General features: G+C 37.0%; 1 protein-coding gene across 1 annotated transcript in view; it reads left to right on the forward strand.

Annotated features, from left to right (window-relative positions):
• The window catches only part of COX7B2 (cytochrome c oxidase subunit 7B2), a 168,701-nt gene extending 149,644 nt beyond the window's left edge, over window positions 1-19,057 (forward strand). The window contains exon 3 of the mRNA XM_081249170.1: window positions 18,679-19,057. Within this exon, the coding sequence (XP_081105296.1) occupies window positions 18,738-18,983 (246 nt within the window). The 5' untranslated portion in view covers window positions 18,679-18,737 and the 3' untranslated portion in view covers window positions 18,984-19,057. The remainder of the gene's footprint in view (window positions 1-18,678) is intronic.
• The last annotated feature ends 248 nt before the right edge of the window (window positions 19,058-19,305 follow it).

A 19,305-nucleotide genomic window follows, 5' to 3' on the forward strand; every position in this document is an offset into this window, starting at 1 on the left:
GAGAGAAGGAATAGGAGTTCCAAAAACTGAAAGAAGTCCACATGTAACTGGAATGCAGGCAGTGAATAGAAGATTTGTGTGAGATGTTGCTGACTAAATGGTCAAGGATCATATAAGCCTTATAGGTCATTGTTATGGACAGAATGTTTGTGTCTCCCTAAAATCCATATGTGGAAGCCCTAACCCCCCATGTGACTGTTTTTGGAGATAGGGCCTGTGGGGTTGTCAAGGTTAAGTCAGGTCATAAGGGTGGGGCCCTAATGTAATAAGGCTGGTGTCCTTATAAGAAGAGAAAGAAGATAGCAGAGTTTGTTATGTCTCTGCTATGTGAAGACACATAAGGAAGTAGATGTCTATAAGTCAGGAAGAGAGCCCTCACCAGAAAACAAACCCTGCTGGGCCTTGGTCTTAGAATCTCCAGCCTCCAGAACTGTAAGAAAATAAAATTCTGTTGTTTAAGTCGTGCAGTCCATGGTATTTTTTCATGGCAGCCTAAGCAGACTGGGTTAGTCATAACAAAGACGTAAGTCTTTATCTTAAAAGTAATAAGAAACTATTGAGTGGTACTGTGTCCTGACCTAAAACAATTTGGCCTTTTACCATTGTCAGGTTCTTTTGGTAAATACTTGTATTCACTAATAGTTTGAGTAGGTTGTTCACATGGGTGGTATTATTATGAAAGAAATTCTTCAATTTGATACTATCAGATATATGGAATTGAATAGAAAGAATCCATGAGAACAGAAATTCAGGCAGTATCCTTAGACACTTTGGCATACTTCTTACATTAAAACAAGGCCGATGATATTCTTTTTAAATGCAGGAGCAGCCAACCAGATTGTTTAATTACATAGTAGAATTCTGCATAAAGTAGATAAACTCAGGGCCAATAGAACTCTAGAACTAAAGGGCTGTTCCCAGTTTATCAGGCTACTATGCTTGCGAGATTTTCGTTCTTCATTAATGTAAGAGTATTAGCCCTAATATAACATTTCTAGTGAACCATGTATCTTGAATACAACTCATATTATTAGTGAAAAATTGTTTCTAATATTCTTCATGCAGATTAAACCCTCTGATATATATTTTTATGGTTATATGTCAGATGCATATGTAACCATTCCTGAAGTGTGCATTTCTGATTAGTGTACTTCAAATGCTAACTAACAACCCCTAAACTGTAAATGAGGTTAATTTATTCACATGTATATCATACTATTTGTATTTAAATATTTTAAAAGCAAATCATCTGAGAGCATAACAAAGATTTGTCAGTGTGGATGTGATACAGTCATGTTTCTGCTTTTAGATCCCTGGTGAAGGAGGGTTCAACATATATAAACCACTAAATGTGATGTGGACATTAACAGAATGAAAGATAAAAATCATATGATCATCTCAGTAGATGCAGAAAAAGCACTTGACAAAATTCAAAATCATTTCATGATAAAAACTCTCAAAAAATTGGGTATAGGGGCTTCCCTGGTGGCACAGTGGTTGAGAGTCCACCTGCTGATGCAGGGGACATGGGTTCGTGCCCCGGTTGGGGAAGATCCCACATGCCGTGGAGTGGCTGGGCCCATGAGCCATGGCCGCTGAGCTTGTGCGTCCGGAGCCTGTGCTCCGCAATGGGAGAGGCCACAACAGTGAGAGGCCCGCATACCACACACACACACACACAAAATGGGTATAGAAAGAATGTACCTCAACATAATAAAGGCCATATATGACAAACCCACTGCTTAACATCATGGTGAAAAGCTGAAAGTTTTTTCTCTGTGATCAGGAACAGTGCAAGGGTGCACACTCTTGCCGTTTTTATTCAACATAGTGTTGGAAGTCCTAGCCAGAGCAATCAGGCAAGAAAAATAAATAAGTAAATAAAAGGCATGCAAGTTGGAAAGGAAGAAGTAAAAGTATCTCTGTTTCCAGATGACATGATACTTCACATAGAAAATCCTATAGAATCCACCAAAAAAAAATTCAGTAAAGTTGCAGGATGTAAAATCAACATGCAAAAATCAGTTGCATTTCTATACATTAATAATGAACTATCTGAAAAAGAAATAAAACAATCACATTTACAATATCATTAAAAACAATAAAATACCTAGGAATGAATTTAACCAAGGAGATGAAAGACCAGTACACTGAAAACTATGGCATCGATGAAAGAAATTGAGGAAGACACAAATAAATGGAAAGACATCACATGTTTATGGATTGGAAGAACTTATATTGTAAAAATGTCCATACTACCAAAGAGATCTATATAGTCTATGCAATCCTTACCAAATACCAGTGGCATTTTTAAAAGAAATAGAAAAATAATCTTAACATTCTTATGGAACCATAAGGACCATAATTAGCCAAAGCAATCTTGACAAAGAAGAACAAAACTGGAAGCATCACAATTACTTATTTCAAACTATATTACAAAGCTATAGTAATCAAAACAGTATGTACTGGCATTAAAAACAGACACATAGACCAATGGAACAGAGTAGAGAGGCCAGAAATAAATCCACATGTATGTGGTCATCTAATTTTGACAAGGGCACCAAAAACACACATTGGGGAAATGATAGTCTCTTCAATAAATGGTATTGGGAAAACTGGATATCCACACACTAAAGAATTAAACTAGACCCCCATCTTGCACCACTCATAAAATTTAACTTCAAAAGGATTATAGACTTAAATGTAAAACCTGAAATCATAAAACACCTATAAGAAAACATATGGAAGAAGCTCCTAGTTCTTGGTCTTGGCAATGTGTTTTTAAATTTTGACACCAAACCAGAGGCAGCAAAAACAAAAATAAACAAGTAGAACTACATCAAAGTGAAAAGATTCTGCACAGCAAAAGAAACAACCAACAAAATGAAAAGGCTACCTATGGAATGGGAGAAAATATTTGCAAACCATATTTCTGATAAGGGGTTAATATACAAAATATATAAAGAATGTTTACAACTCAATAGCAAACAAACAAATGAATAATCCAATTAGAAAATGGGCAAAGGACCTGAATAGACATTTCTCCAAAGGAGATGTGCAGATGGTCAATAGGTACATGAAAAGGTGTTCAACATCACTAATCATCAGGAAAATGGAAATCAAAACCACAATGAAATAGCACCTCACACCAGTTAGGATGGCTACTATCAAAAAGACAACAGATACCAAGTGTTATAGAAGATATGGAGAAAACGGAATACTTGTGCACTGTTGGTGGGAATATAAATTGGGGTAGCCATTATGGAAAACATATGGATGTTCCTCAAAAAAATAAAAATAAAACTAACACATGATCCAGTAATCCCATTTCTGGGTACATATCCAAAGGAAACAAAATTAGTATCTCAAAGAGATATCTACTCCCCCACATTTATTGCAGCATTATTCACAATAGCCAAAATATGGAAACAACCTGTGTCTGTTGACAAATTAATAACTAAATAAAATGTGGCATGTATATCTATAATATATCTATGTGTGTATGTATGTATGTATCTATCTATGAGTAATGGAATATTATTCAGCCATAACAAAGAATGAAATCTTGCCATTTGGGACAACATGGATAAACCTAGGGGGCATTATGCTGAGTGAAATAAATCAGACAAAGAAAGACAAATTCTCTGTGATCTCACTTATAAGTGGAATAAAAAAAAACACCCACAAAAAACAACTGATCTCATAGAAACAGAGTAGATTGGTGGTTGTCAGGGACAGGGTGTGGGGGAGATGAGGAGATGGGTGTTAAAGGGTGCAAATTTCCAGTTACAAGTTCTGAAACTCTAATTGATAGCTTGTTATACGTATTAACAATACTGTACTGTAAACTTGAAATTTACTAAGAAAGTAGATCTTAAATGCCCTCATCTCTCTCTCTCTCTCTCTCACACACACACACACACACACACACACGATAACTATGTGAGGTGATGGATTAGCAAACTTTATTGTTGTACTCATTTCACAAAGTATACATACATCAGATCACCACATTATACACCTTAAATTTACATGATGTCATATGTCAGTTATACCTCAATAAAGCTAGGGTGGAAACAAAAATGCAAAATCCCAAGCAAACAGAAAGAGATCACTTATGAGCAGTTGGGAGAATAGACGGGGGATGGCAGAGGTGTTGTGGGAATGCCATTTAAGGAAATCATGTGAAGAAAAGTTGAGCTATGATAGATACACTTTGGATAGAAAGAAATTAATGGATTTGAGATGTCTTTAGGATGAAAATTTCTTTGAGAATATAAACAAAATTGATAAACCACTAGCCAGATGCATCAAGAAAAAAAGAAAGAAGACTCAAATCAATAGAATTGGAAATGAAAAAGGAGAAGTAAAAACTGACACTGCAGAAATGCAGAGGATCATGAGAGATTACTGCGAGCAACTATATGCCAGTAAAATGGACAGCCTGGAAGAAATGGACAAATTCTTAGAAAAGCACAACCTTCCGAGACTGAACCAGGAAGAAATAGAAAATATAAACAAACCAATTACAAGCACTGAAATTGAAACTGTGATTAAAAATCTTCCAACAAACAAAAGCCCAGGACCAGATGGCTTCACAGGTGAATTCTATTAAACATTTAGAGAAGAGCTAACACCTCTCCTTCTCAAACACTTCCAAAATGGGAGGAACACTCCCAAACTTATTCTATGAGGCCACCATCACCCTGATACCAAAACCAGACAAAGATGTCACACAAAAAAGAAAACTACAGGCCAATATCACTGATAAACATAGATGCAAAAATCCTCAACAAAATACTAGCAAACAGAATCCAACAGCACATTAAAAGGATCAAAAAACCCCATGATCAAGTGGGGTTTATCCCAGGAATGCAGGGATTCCTCAATATATGCAAATCAATCAATGTGATACACCATATTAACAAATTGAAGGAGAAAAACCATATGATCATCTCAATAGATGCAGAAAAAGCATTTGACAAAATTCAACACCCATTTATGACAAAAACCCTCCAGAAAGTAGGCATAGAGGGAACTTACCTCCACATAATAAAGGCCGTATATGACAAACCCACAGCCAACATCATTCTCAATGGTGAAAAACTGAAACCATTTCCACTAAGGTCAGGAACAAGACAAGGTTGCCCACTCTCACCACTGTTATTCAACATAGTTTGGGAAGTTTCAGCCACAGCAATCAGACAAGTAAAAGAAATAAAAGGAATCCAAGTCAGAAAAGAGGAAGTAAACCTGTCACTGTTTGCAGATGACATGATACTATACATAGAGAATCCTAAAGATGCTACCAGAAAGCTAATAGAGCTCATCGATGAATTTGGTAAAGTAGCAGGACACAAAATTAATACACAGAAATCTCTTGCATTCCTATACTCTAATGATGAAAAATCTGAAAGAGAAATTAAGGAAACACTCCCATTTACCATTGCAACAAAAAGAATAAAATACCTAGGAATAAACCTACCTAAGGAGACAAAAGACCTGTATGCAGAAAACTATAAGACATGGATGAAAAAAATTAAAGATGATACAAACAGATGAAGAGATATACTATGTTCTTGGACTGGAAGAATCAACATTGTGAAAATGACCATACTACCCAAAGCAATCTACAGATTCAGTGCAATCCCTATCAAACTACCACTGGCATTTTTCACAGAACTAGAACAAAAAATTTCACAATTTTTATGGAAACACAAAAGACCCCGAATAGCCAAAGCAATCTTGAGAAAGAAAAACGGAGCTGGAGGAATCAGGCTCCTGGACTCCAGACTATACTACAAAGCTACAGTAATCAAGACAGTATGGTACTGGCACAAAACCAAATATAGATCTTTAGAACAGGATAGAAAGCCCAGAGCTAAACCCGTGCACATATGGTCCCTTTATTTTTGATTAAGAAGGCAAGAGTATACAATGGAGAAAAGACAGCCTCTTCAATAAGTGGTGCTGGGAAAACTGGGCAGCTACATATAAAAGAATGAAATTAGAACACTCCCTAACACCATACACAAAAATAAACTCAAAATGGATTAAAGACCTAAATGTAAGGCCAGACACTACAAAACTCTTAGAGGAAAGCATAGGCAGAACACTGTATGATATAAATCACAGGAAGATTCTTTTTGACCCACCTCCAAGAGAAATGGAAATAAAAACAAAAATAAACAAAGGGGACCTAATGAAACTCAAAAACTTTTGCACAGCAAAGGAAACCATAAACAAGACGAAAAGACAACCCTCAGAATGGGAGAAAATATTTGCAAATGAAGCAACTGACAAAGGATTAGTCTCCAAAATTTATAAGCAGCTCATGCAGCTCAATATCAAAAAAACAAACCAATCCAAGAATGGGCAGCAGACCTAAATAGGCATTTCTCCAAAGTAGATAATACAGATTGCCAACAAACACATGAAAGGATGCTCAACATCACTAATCATTAGAGAAATGCAAATCAAAACTACAATGAGGTATCACCTCACACCTGTAAGAATTGCCATCCTCAAAAAGTCTACAAACAATAAATGCTGCTGAGCGTGTAGATAAAAGGGAGCCCTCTTGCACTGTTGGTGGGAATGTCAATTGATACAGCCACTATGGAGAACAGTATGGAGGTTCCTTAAAAAATTAAAAATAGAACTACCATACGACCCAGCCATCCCACTACTGGTCATATACCCAGAGAAAACCATAATTCAAAAGGAGTCATGTACCACATTGTTCGTTGCAGCTCTATTTACAATAGCCAGGACATTGAAGCAACCTAAGTGTCCATCGACAGATGAATAGGTAAAGAAGATGTAGCACATATATACAATGGAATAGTTCTCAGCCATAAAAAGAAAAGAAATTGAGTTATTTGTAATGAGGTGGATGGACCTAGAGACTGTCATACAGAGTGAAGTCAGAAAGAGAAAAACAAATACCATATGCTAACACATATATATGGAATTAAAAAAAAAAAGGTTCTGAATAACCTAGGGGCAGGACAGGAATAAAGACGCAGACGTAGAGAATGGACTTGAGGACACGGGGAGAGGGAAGGGTAAGCTGGGACGAAGTGCAGGAGTGGCATGGACTTACAGTACCAAATATAAAATAGATAGCTAGTGGGAAGCAGCTGCATAGCCCAGGGCGATCGGAAGCAGCTGCATAGCCCAGGGAGATCAGCTCGGTGCTTTGTATCCACCTAGAGGGGTGGGGTAGGGAGGGTGGGAGGGAGACGCAAGAGGGAGGAGATATGGGGATATATGTATATGTATAGCTGATTCGCTTTGTTATACAGCAGACAGTAACACACCATTGTAAAGCAATTATACTCCAATTAAGATGTTAAAAATAAAATAAAAAGTAAAGTAAATAAATAAAAGAAGCCAATGGGTATATTAAATGTTTCAAGGGAGTTGAAAGTATCACGAAGGATTTCTGAGTTTAACTTTCTCAGCTACATGTGTGGAAGTGATGTGTAGTGGTTTGGGGAACATTGGTAAAGACCAAGTTTGAGAGTGGAAGGGCATGTTTGTACACTTATGCCTATTGATTTTTTAGACATCAAATTATCTTTGAATTATGTTTGAATTATTTTGGAATTTGAATTATCTTGGGAGAGATGTTAAGAAGGCAGTTTAATGTATTGCCCTGGATCTAAGAAGCGGGTTCATATGTGGAGATGTAATTTGGGAGTCATCTAATTGCCCTTTGATGATAACATTTATTAGGGTGCCTAGGAATACCAAGAGAGAGAGAGAGAGAGAGCATATAAAGTGAAAATAAAACCTATGTCCTAGCCTTGAAGAACTCCTTTACTAAGGACCTGTTACAGAAAGATGAGTTTGTAACGAAGAAATAGCCACAGAAATAGAAATAGAAAGAAAACTAAGGGAATATTGTAGAAGCTAATTGAAGAGAAGGTATCCAGAGGAAGAGTGCGTCATTGGTATTGTTATAGTGGAAAATTCAAGAAAAGTGACCTAATGTGTCCATTTTAGGGACAGAGGGGCCATTATTTCTCTTTGTAATATCTATTTATGTTGAATGATGAGGTGGAAACTGGATGGGGTGCAAGAATAAAAAATGGAAACTCAGGAATTTTCCAGGGTTCATTAATTATTGTTTGAACTAGATCCCATTTTCCATGGAATAGTGTCCTTCTACACATTCTCACATTGTGTACAGTTCACATAATATAACTTGCTCTTTTGGCTTAAGGTATTTTTGTTGTTGTTCTTCTGGAACTATTTTCTCCAGTTAAATAAATGAATGTTTTATGTAGGGAATCCCCAGAATCATCTAGCTGCTGGGTGTATGTTGTATCAATATTTTTGGACTTTCTCAATATTTTGGCAAATACCATTTGTAGGTTCTTACATAATATGTGACATTGGTTATAAGGCATACTTAAAGGAAACATTTTCACAATTTAGCTTAAATCCAGTCCTGGAGGGAGCATGTGCTTCTGAAGCATGGCTATGATTTATTTTCCCAGTATTAATTCCAAGATTTTCTTAGTTATTCTCTCTGGCTCTTTAATATAAATTATAAAGTTATAGGTGAAACTGCAAAATCATGAACTATGAAGTAAAAGCAGGAAATTGCTTCACTTTGGATATTATTAATTCAAAACACAATTAGATTCTAACAATCTTAACTCATTATTTTGTGTCTACCCAGTCTTATAAATTGTCTACATTTGTTCTCAAAGAAGTCTCTCAGGCTTATCTGCTATTATTTCTTAGTAAAGTTAACACATTTTTATGATGATTATAATATGATGTTCAATCTACAATTCTATTAATGTGATAAAATACATTATCTATATAAGAGGCCCACAGATCCACCATCAGCTATCGTTCTAAGCTGCATAAATTGTATATGTAATCAAAATTATGGCCTATTTGCATGTAAATCTCACTTCTCCCTTAACAAATGTTCAAATGGTTAAATTATGCCAATTTAGTTTAAGCATACCCTTTTAGTTTATGAAGTTATAGACTCCATTAGATTAAAGAAACTGAAAGTAACCTCTTTGAAACCAGAATTCTAATTGGAAATCTTAAGACTTCAGAACAAGAATCTGTTCTGAATTTCTGTTGTATGTGTTTAGATGGGTAACCTCCTTCAGGCTTGCTTTCTTCTTTAGCCTTTTTCCCTCAGGAATTTAAAAGAAAAACTAAAATGAAATATCAGTTCAGTAAAGCAGGTACCCTGCCCCAAGGTTTGGCAAAGTGCATGCTGTCTCACTGTTTCTTCTGAGGATCTACAAAGAAAAAAATCAGTTTACTAAAGTCAGCCCCTCTGGCCAGTCTTTCTCACTTCCAAATAATGAATTCTAAATGGAAAAGAAAACAAAAAGTAGAATGCCAACATCTTGTTAAGAGTTTTCAAGAAGTTTCCAAAATTTTATGAAAGCGAAAAGAAAAAAATAAATTATACTGAAAGACAGAACTGGCCTGGTAAAAACAACTTGCAAAGTGATCACAGTTAGTACTTCAGGGCTGTGAAGTGCTCTTCTCATCAAGTGGAATTTCCCTGCAAATGCTCCATAAGTTGCCCACGTGATGGCAATAACAAAAGCCTTACTCATAAATATTTTATTTACAGATATATTTTGAACAGAGTTTAGAAGGGCAGAGACAGTCCAAGTAGGAAATTTAAAAATCTGGAGTTTTCGGAAACAACAGGGAAAGTATTATTTTGCAGCACTAAATATTCCAATCCAATGTGGATTTGATCAGAATTAACTTCTGGAGTAGACCCCTACTAGCCTAATTTCTGCTTAGCAACTGAAAACAATTTTCATGAAAAATAGAAACACTTGGAAAATGTGTCTTTCAAAATTAAAATGTCTTTGATACCTAAAAGTTAAATATTTTATTTTTTTCTTTACTTTATATGACTATATCAGTGACATACTTAAAGACAAGAATGGCTTGTAAATTTTCATTTGAAGGTTTAAATGAAAGTTTCAAATTATGCAATGAGGGGTCACTGATGCAACTCTACTGGCCACTGAAGAATCATACAGTCTTTCTGTTCATAGAGTGTTTAATGAATAAAGGTAGATGTGGAGAGGAGAAAAACATCTGCACAAATACTAAAACTGCAAAAGTTAGACTCACATAACGAAGGCAGGAGTTAATTGCTGTGGGTATTGTTATGATACCCTAGGCTTACCACACACTCTGTACTCCCTGAGTCATATGTTACAATTCCCCACAAGGAAGTGATTTAGTTTGTGAAATGCCTCCTGGAACTATTAAACAATTTAAAATGAGTACAATGGTGTAACAGCCTTGAAAACACAGAGACATCTTTTGGTATTCCCCAAAGTGTGTCCTGGAAAACACTAATATGGAGATATGCTCCAGAGAGAAAAAAGTATGGCATGCTCAGCTAAGTTTGGAAAGCATCACATGGTATTCTCTCAGAGAATTGCTGTATGCATTAGCACCATAGAGGTTTGTGAAATACTTCAGTATAAAAGAATTTGACGCGGGGCTTCCCTGGTGGCGCAGTGGTTGAGAGTCCGCCTGCCGATTCAGGGGACACGGGTTTGTGCCCCGGTCCGGGAGGATCCCACGTGCCGTGCAGCGGCTGGCCCCGTGAGCCATGGCCGCTGAGCCTGCACGTCCGGAGCCTGTGCTCCGCAACGGGAGAGGCCACAACAGTGAGAGGCCCGCGAACCGCAAAAAAAAAAAGAATTTGACTTTGTTACCTGCATATTTCTCAAACTTACATGACACAGAAGCCCTTTTTATAAATAATACCCACTAGCATCCAACAGAACTACTGAAATAGGCACGTGTTTGGGGAAATACTGATAGAAGGTTACTTCACGATTTGGAATCAGTGTCAAGCCAGTTAAGCTAAAACATAAATTATGTATTCCAGTCACTGGAATGGAATATTCTTTTTTTAAAGTTAATAAAATAAATTCTCACATTCCAGTTTGTATGTCAAGTTCTGAGAGTTCCAGTGGCCTGAGGTGGATCCTCAGAGGCTCTTACCTTTGTGTGCGTGTGCAAAAGAATTGTGGTCTGGCTCTGCAAAACAAAGGATCAGATGCAGAAATATAATGACTGCAGAAATAAGGGACTGGCACATTTTAAGATCTTGACTGGGTGAACTGTACAAGTGCTTACTATTACTCACTAACATCTGCATTATTCCCCTGCAAACTCTTCCCCACCCCAGAGTAATGTCTAAGCTGCAAATTTGACCCCATAACTCACGTTCCTAATGTCTTTCAATGGCTCCATATCATTTCTGGATAAAATTTTCAAAGTTTCTAGAATTTATTATAACCACAATCTCTTTCTTTTCCAAGATTAAGTTGGAGAAATGCTATGCATTTATCCAGATGTTTTGATTTGCCAGATCCACTGAAATAGACTCTTCTAGCTGGACATGACTATATCACAACCTACAAGCCATGGAATGTAGTTAATATAAAATCTTTTGGGAGTAAGCACAGCAGCCTACTTTCTAACACTTAATACATTGCTTGAAATAACAAGGCTTTGTTATTCAGTGCTTGTAGTTTCCAATATTTGAAATGGCCTGTAAAAATAACATGGGCTCTAAGGAAATTTGCTGGGCCTACTAAAGTTTAATAGAGAACAAAATAAAGTTTAATAGAGAACAGTGATGCCTCTGATGTGCAGTGTGGCATGGAGAAAAGCTCCCAATGTCTCTGTTATTGTTTTGTTCTCTTACACATAGCTGTCAGAAAGGGAAAAAATGAGTATAGTTGAGAGCACTTTGTGACTAAAAAAATATAATGGGGTTCATGAATGAACCACATTAATGTAATTAGGTTCATAAAAGGAATTGCCTGAATGAACACTGTGGTTATTCCCAGGATGGGCATTATTGAATACCTTCAGCATTATATATAGGATAGAAACAGTCTGTTCATGGTGTCCATGGGAAGAAGCACCTGAGGGAGAGTACATACCTTATATCCCTTCACTCTTCAAGCAACATTTGCCATTTGTGGACATCGACTCGCGAGTTGTCCACTCTGTCATTTCTCCTTCCTGGCATAGTAATCCACCACTGTAATCTGCCTGTTTATTTGTTGAGGTAACATCCGTTATGTCACTTTTTAGGCTTAATAAAGTGACATAATCTACAACCTTAATCAAATGGCTGTACCATCCATTGATTCAGTGACTCAGGAGATGATACCATCACATCTGAAACAGAACCATTTTCCAGCATTTCCACCATCAGCATTTCTTGTGCAGCATTCCCAGATTTCCTGTTACAAAAAGGCTAAAGGCTTAAGTAACCCTGATGGGAGACACTTAATCCCTCCTTGAGCAACCTACTTTTCTGAGAAATACATAAATGAACAGAAGACACTGCAGGTTAGGTGCATTTCATTTCAAGAAGATTGCCTTTTTACTGTTTCTTGTTTTCTGTTGATGTTCTGAAGCTGTCAAAGAAGAGTAGAAATAAAAGGTGGAAATAAAGGTGTTACAGTTGAGTAATGGAGTCTAGGAGCCTTAGCTTTGAAAGTGTATCATTCGTTATACAGCAGAACACCAGTGTTACTAGTGCTTTTAATGTTTTTAAATGCCGCCAAATGTTTCTGTTGACTAACTTATTCCCAGGGGGTCCCTATAACTCTTTCAGGTTACTCGGGTACTGCTTTCTAAATTACCATGATGGTGAATTCAATTACTACTCTACTCTTTCAGTGGCCTAAAAGAATAAATGGTCTTCCTAAAATATTTTTCTCTTTGAAAGGTCTAGAGTATTAGAGCTGGATAGGACCTTAGAGGTTATCTGATTCAATGTTCCATAAACTTGTCTGATGACAAGACTCTCCTGAGAACTTGTTTAAAAAAATATAGATTCTCAGGCTACTCCCCTGGATACTCTGTTACAATACGTTTGACATGGAGCCCAGGAATCTACATTTTGTAACAAAGAGTCCAAATAACTCTTAGGATCAGGCAGGTTTGGGAAAAGCGAAATTAGTTCCACTTTTTAATTTTATGGATGAGGAAGCAGATGCCTAGATAAAGTGATTCATCTAAGTTATACTGCACAAAAAGTTTGAAAAATTGAGATTAGTTCAGGAAAAAATATATTGTTGGGCAACCTTCATGCATCCCATAGTAGGGAATGTATTTTCTTAGAATGTAAGCCTTCTGTATTGAATAGAACAATGCCATTTAGAAGATTGTGGGAGAAGTGATGAGACACTTTACTCTGTATATGACAGTGGAATTCTCTGTACACAACAGGGAATGATTTTACTCCACAAGTGACATTTGGCAATGTCTGGAGATAGATTTTTGGTGTCACAACTAAAGAGAAAGAAGTACTACTGGTATGTAGTGTATAGAGGAAGGGATGCTACTAAACCCCCTGCAATGCACAGGACATCCACCCACAACAAAGAATTACTTGGACCACAATATCAATAGTGTCCAGGTTGGGAAACCTCGGTATTGATTGCTTCTTGAGCATTATCTCCCTGTGAGATACTTAACGGTACTATCTGGACACATTTGAGAAGTAGGACACAGTTTCCAATTTTCTTCCTGAAATTAGATAGAAAGCCTTATATCATAGCTAAGCAGGTCATTTATTGATCCATGTTAGGCTATACTTAGACTGGATGAAATTTTTTTTATTTCCCCCCTTAGGACCATACAGTAAATCTTTTTAGGATTCCTCCTCTTTTTTCTACTCACATATCTAGACCTGTCATTCCTAGCACACCTCAATTATGTCTCCTTTGACCTTTCTGCATTCTGTATCTAAATCACCCAAACTCTAATTCCCTGGGATCAGCTAAAAGCTACAGTGTCAGTGTCTGCTGATTTTTAACAGAAATTGAGACAGAGTTTTGGTCATGATTTTTTTTTTTTTTTTTTTTTTGCAGTACGCGGGCCTCTCACTGTTGTGGCCTCCCCCGCTGTGGAGCACAGGCTCCGGACGCGCAGGCTCAGTGGCCATGGCTCACGGGCCCAGCCGCTCTGCGGTACGTGGGATCCTCCCGGACTGGGGCACGAACCCGTGTCCCCTGCATCGTCAGGCCTACTCTCAACCACTGCGCCAGCCCGGTCATAATCTTAATGCAGAGGCTAAGTGAATAGAATACATAAGTTACTTAGAGTAACTTATTTTCCAAATCAGTATGATTTTCTTTTCCTAATATTTCTCAATTCTGTCTCCTCTCTGTCTGTTACCAGTACTTAATTCAGATCCTCATCATCTTTTTAATAAACCATTGAAATAAACACTTAACTAACCTCTTAACTTTTCTGTCACTTTTGCTATTTTCTTACCATTTCTCCACCTAACCTATCTTGTAAAGTGCCTTTTCCTCCAGATTTTTTCCCACCTCAGCCTTTTCCTGATTAAACCAATCAGTAGTTTCTCCTCACCTATAAGAATGTTTCTCAAATGTGGATTACATATGGCATCTTTGTTTTTTTTGAATTTTATTTTATTTATTTTTTTATACAGCAGGTTCTTACTAGTTATTCATTTTATATACATCAGTGTATACATGTCAATCCCAATCGCCCAGTTCATCCCACCACCACCCCGCGGCTTTCCCCTCTTGGTGTCCATACATTTGTTCTCTACATCTGTGTCTCTATTTCTGCCCTGCAAACCGGTTCATCTGTACCATTTTTCTAGGTTCCACATATATGCATTAATATATGATATTTGTTTTTCTCTTTCTGACTTACTTCACTCTGTATGACAGTCTCTAGATCCATCCACGTCTCTACAAATGATTCAATTTCGTTCCTTTTTATGGCTGAGTAATATTTCATTGTATATATGTGCCACATCTTCTTTATCTATTCATCTGTTAATGGGCATTTAGGTTGCTTCCATGTCCTGGCAATTGTAAATAGTGCTGCAATGAACATTGGGGTGCATGTGTCTTTTTGAATTATGGTTTTCTCTGAGTATACATATGGCATCATTTTAAAGAGGAAACAAATTATTTCATCTCAACTTGTACCATCTTAAATCATTTGATTATAAAATCACTTATATATGTGTAAACATAAAATCAAATTCATCCTCTTTATGCTTAAAGCTTAACACAACTATGAAACCAAAACAAATTTTCAAATTAAAAATGAATCAAACTATTCAACAAAGAATAGTTGAATATTATTTTCTTGTATTTCTTTATATTATTATGAAGGGAAGAACCACAGAATTAAGAATTCTCCTTGTTAACTCACATAAAAGGCTTTGAGCTTGAGCACGGTTTTCTCAACAACAGGAAACACTGACTTACAGAATTGAATCCAGATGCCACAGCAAGGCATATGAAGTCCTCAGTGTCCGCTGCTGTCCTTTTCTCATCCCTCCAGGTTCATCTGTGGGCACTTGCTGCTTCAGCACTTATTACTTAGTGTTACTGAGCTCATCAGGCTGCCCTGCCCCCATACTATTTCAGCTGTCTGTGCTTTTGCTTGTGCTACTTGGTCTACGTTTTTTTTCCCACCAGTTTCGTGTTTTATGTTTCTTAATCATCCTTCAAGATCTAACCTAGGTGTCATTTCCTCTAAAACCATTCCTAGAACCCCAGGTTGAAATGTACCTCTCCTCTGTGGATTAAGGGCACCCTGTGCTCTTCTGTAGCCTTGTCTCCTCCCTTATAACAGTGCTCTGTCCATCCCCTCCCTCTACCATGAGCTACCATAAGAGTAGGGGTGGTACCAATAGCACCCAGACCAGGCCCTGCCATGCCAGTAGTCACTCCATAAATATAATATATAGCAAACTGAAGTGAAACATTTTCAACTAAAGACCCATCTCTGGTAACCACATTGCTTTTTGTTTCTTTGTGTGTTTGTTTCCAATGCTTGGAATTTAATATACTTTAAGAAAACATGACATAGTTGAAAAATGCACCGGATTTAGAATCATAGGACTTGAGTTCACATCTTGTCCTGTCATTTGTTCTTGTGTGTAAAATGGAGATAATCACCATCTCACATTCTTTTTGCAGATGTGCAAAATTCTGGCATGATGTTTGGCAAACAAGCATATATAATAAATATTAGTTTCCTTCCTGCATTATGCTTTACTTCTTTTTATGGCCTTTAGTGATTTAAAATTATTATTGTTACCAGTGAAGCTTCAAATCTGTATACCTCCCTATCTCCATTAGATTGAGGTCCGGTATTAATTATTTTTCCTGAACTGAGCTTCAGCATTGCTGTATAAAGTAGATGAGACGATCATTCTTTCCTTTTCATCCTCATAGGATACTTCACTCTCTTTAACTATTTATATTTATTCAGAACATATTTCTTTTCTTTTATTGCCACAGGCATGAGAGAACCTCTGCTTTGTTCTTATTACTTAGAGAAATCTGTCTTCTTCCTTCTCTTTATAGGCTGTTTTCATCAGAAAGCATCTCTTTGAGAAGCATTTTCTTTACCTGCATTATATTATTGAATTTACCTTTTTATGCTTTCATATGGTTATTAGAATCTATAGCTTCAGTTCTTTGGGTAATAGGCTTAAGGCTCCTAGATAACACAAAATTTATTGTAGAAGTAAGTCATGTGGAGTTCAGCAAGATGGAAAATTTCTCTAATCAGTGGGTTCCTAGCTCTTACATGTGTTTTATAAACAAAAATAGATCAAAGGTACTACAGAAGGCATTCCTAATAAAAAAAATTCTTAATAATGGCTACATTGGTACAAGCAAATTCAGACTAGATGGCAAAGAAAATGTTCACAGATATGGGAATAGCCAGAGGATGAACTAATCTACAAAGGGATGCGATCATTGTCACTAGAGACAAAGTATTTGAGCTTCAACTTAACATTGAAAGGATAGGAATAATGAAACCAATTTGTCATAAAGCAGCAGGCATGAGTTGATGATCCACAAGAGATCCCTATTATCACAAATTATTCTCTGGTTTTGTGCCTTCCTAAAGACTGAAAGCTATGTGTGGCACAAGTGCTTTTGTATTGGATTAAGGCTGCACCTGTCATACTCTGATCCATTTCACTTTCAACCAACTCTCTGAATTCAATTCAAATTAAACCTGTAGTGCTTTTTGGTGAAGAGATTCATGACTAACAGGAAACAACTTTGAATGTTTGGAACCTTAGAGGAAATGCATTTGGTTCTGTTTTAGCCCTGTTTGTCACAATCACAAAAAGTACCACTTTGCCATCTGGTAGGAAATAAAAGAGAACCTTAGGATCTTGTTTTCTAAGTTGGGAATAAAATCATTTGAGTTAGCAAATCTCAGTGAGTAGTTATAAGTTTACAAGTACTGACCTCAGGCCCTTTTGTATCCATGTTGCCTGCATTTGGGCCACAGTTAACATATGTCATTGCTAGAGACTGAGCACTGTTTGACAGCTTGCACTGAGAAGAGACATTGACAGAAAGAACTCCTCCATGTGTTTCTGCTTCTATATCTCTTGTTCAGTATAATTATCTGTTTAAAAAAAAGAATTATTAGGGCTATTATGGACATGTACATCTGATTTCATGATTTTTTTGGCTTGTTCTCGGTTGGTTTTAACTTCTTATGAGGATACCAACATTCACTTATATTTCAGAGTAGCTCAAAAATGTTCTTTCTTTGCTTTTGTGTCAGCTATTGTGTATGCAGAATTACATCTTTTGATCTTGAAGATTTTGCAGACTATTGGAGGAGAATGTAAAGATAATTCCTCAAGAGAATGACAAGACAAGCCACAGGCTGGAAGAAAATATTTGCCAAAGACATATATGATAAAGGACTGTAATTAGGTTCATTGATTGTAACAAATATAACAAATGTGCTACTCTGGTACAGAATGGAGAAGGCATGCATGTATGGTGTCAGGAATTATATGGAGACTGTGCTTTCCATTCAGTTTTGTTGTGAACCTAAAACTACTCTAAAAAATTTGTTTTTAAAAATGATAAAGCGAATGCATTATGTCACGTGGTGTGAAAGAAGGGTTATAAAAGTGTAGAAGCTCAGAGAAGAGTTGGCTTATTCAGCCTAGGGAGGTTTCGAAAAGACTTCACAGAAACGGTGGATTTTAGACTGGGATTTAAAAGGCAAGTAGACTTTTATCTGTAGGAAAGTGCAAGGCAAGAAGTACCGGTAGAAATGAGAAATGGGGAGGAGGTTAAAAGGAATGGAGAAAAGGAGCAAAAAGAAGAGGAGGAGATATGGCATACCCTGTGAATGCCTTGTAATTCTGACTGAAAGCAGAGTTTATAGTAGACATAGGCAGGTCATTGGACTAGTGGGGCGTGTTGTAATTCTAGCCGTTTTATCAGCTGGACATTGTTGTCTCAGTCTGCCATTGAATTTTCCTTTTTTGTGCTTTCATATGGTTATTAGAATCTATAGCTTCAGTTCTTTAGGTAATAGGCTTAAGGCTCCTAGATAACACAAAATTTATTGTAGAAGTAAGTCATGTGGAGTTCAGCAAGATGGAAAATTTCTCTAATCAGTGGGTTAACTAACTGCGCAAGTTCACATAGCTAATCAGTGACAGAGCTAAGACTCAACTCCAGACATCATGATATCAAAACTTACCTGCCTGGCCACACTGCAAGACATGGTGTGGGTGAAACCTTCAAGGTGGGAAGAACTAAATGTAGATCAGATGTCATCGCCTATCTTTTGTTTTTGCAGGTTTCTTTGCAAGGAAATAGACCAGCAGCTTCAATCAACTGCAGTTCTGTCATACCTCCATGATGTTTCCCTTGGTCAGAAATTCACTAAGCAGTCTCAGGATTCGAAGCATTCAGCAAATTAGGGCAAGACAGAGCCCCTCAAAGCACTCACCAGATTTTCATGACAAATATGGTGATATTCTACTAGCCGGCGGAACCACTTTCTGTGTTGTTGTATGGGTGTTTACAGCCACACAGGTTGGAATAGAATGGAACCCCTCCCCTGTTGGCAGAGCCACCCCAAAAGAGTGGAATGATGAGTAAACATCACAGTTACTGTAACACAGAATTGTCTCAAAGTCAGCTTGTCATTTAAATACTCTGCTGTGCATTGAAATATAGCATAATCGAAGAAATAAAATGCATTTGAAAACATGAAAAAGTCGTTGAAAATAGTCATTATAGTGCCTGAAAGCAACGCAGTAGCAGTGGGAATAGATTACAGGGGATTATGAATAATAAATATTTGAAAGTAGAATTAATGAAGCATGTATTTTTCTGGCTTAATGATTTATGCTAGGTATCTTTCAGTGGACATACACACATAGGTACTTAACAAATTAATTGTTTGGCAAATCCTATTGAA

The sequence above is a fragment of the Mesoplodon bidens genome (genome assembly GCF_964165515.1).
Source record: "Mesoplodon bidens genome assembly, chromosome: 1".
Lineage (NCBI taxonomy): Eukaryota > Metazoa > Chordata > Mammalia > Artiodactyla > Ziphiidae > Mesoplodon > Mesoplodon bidens.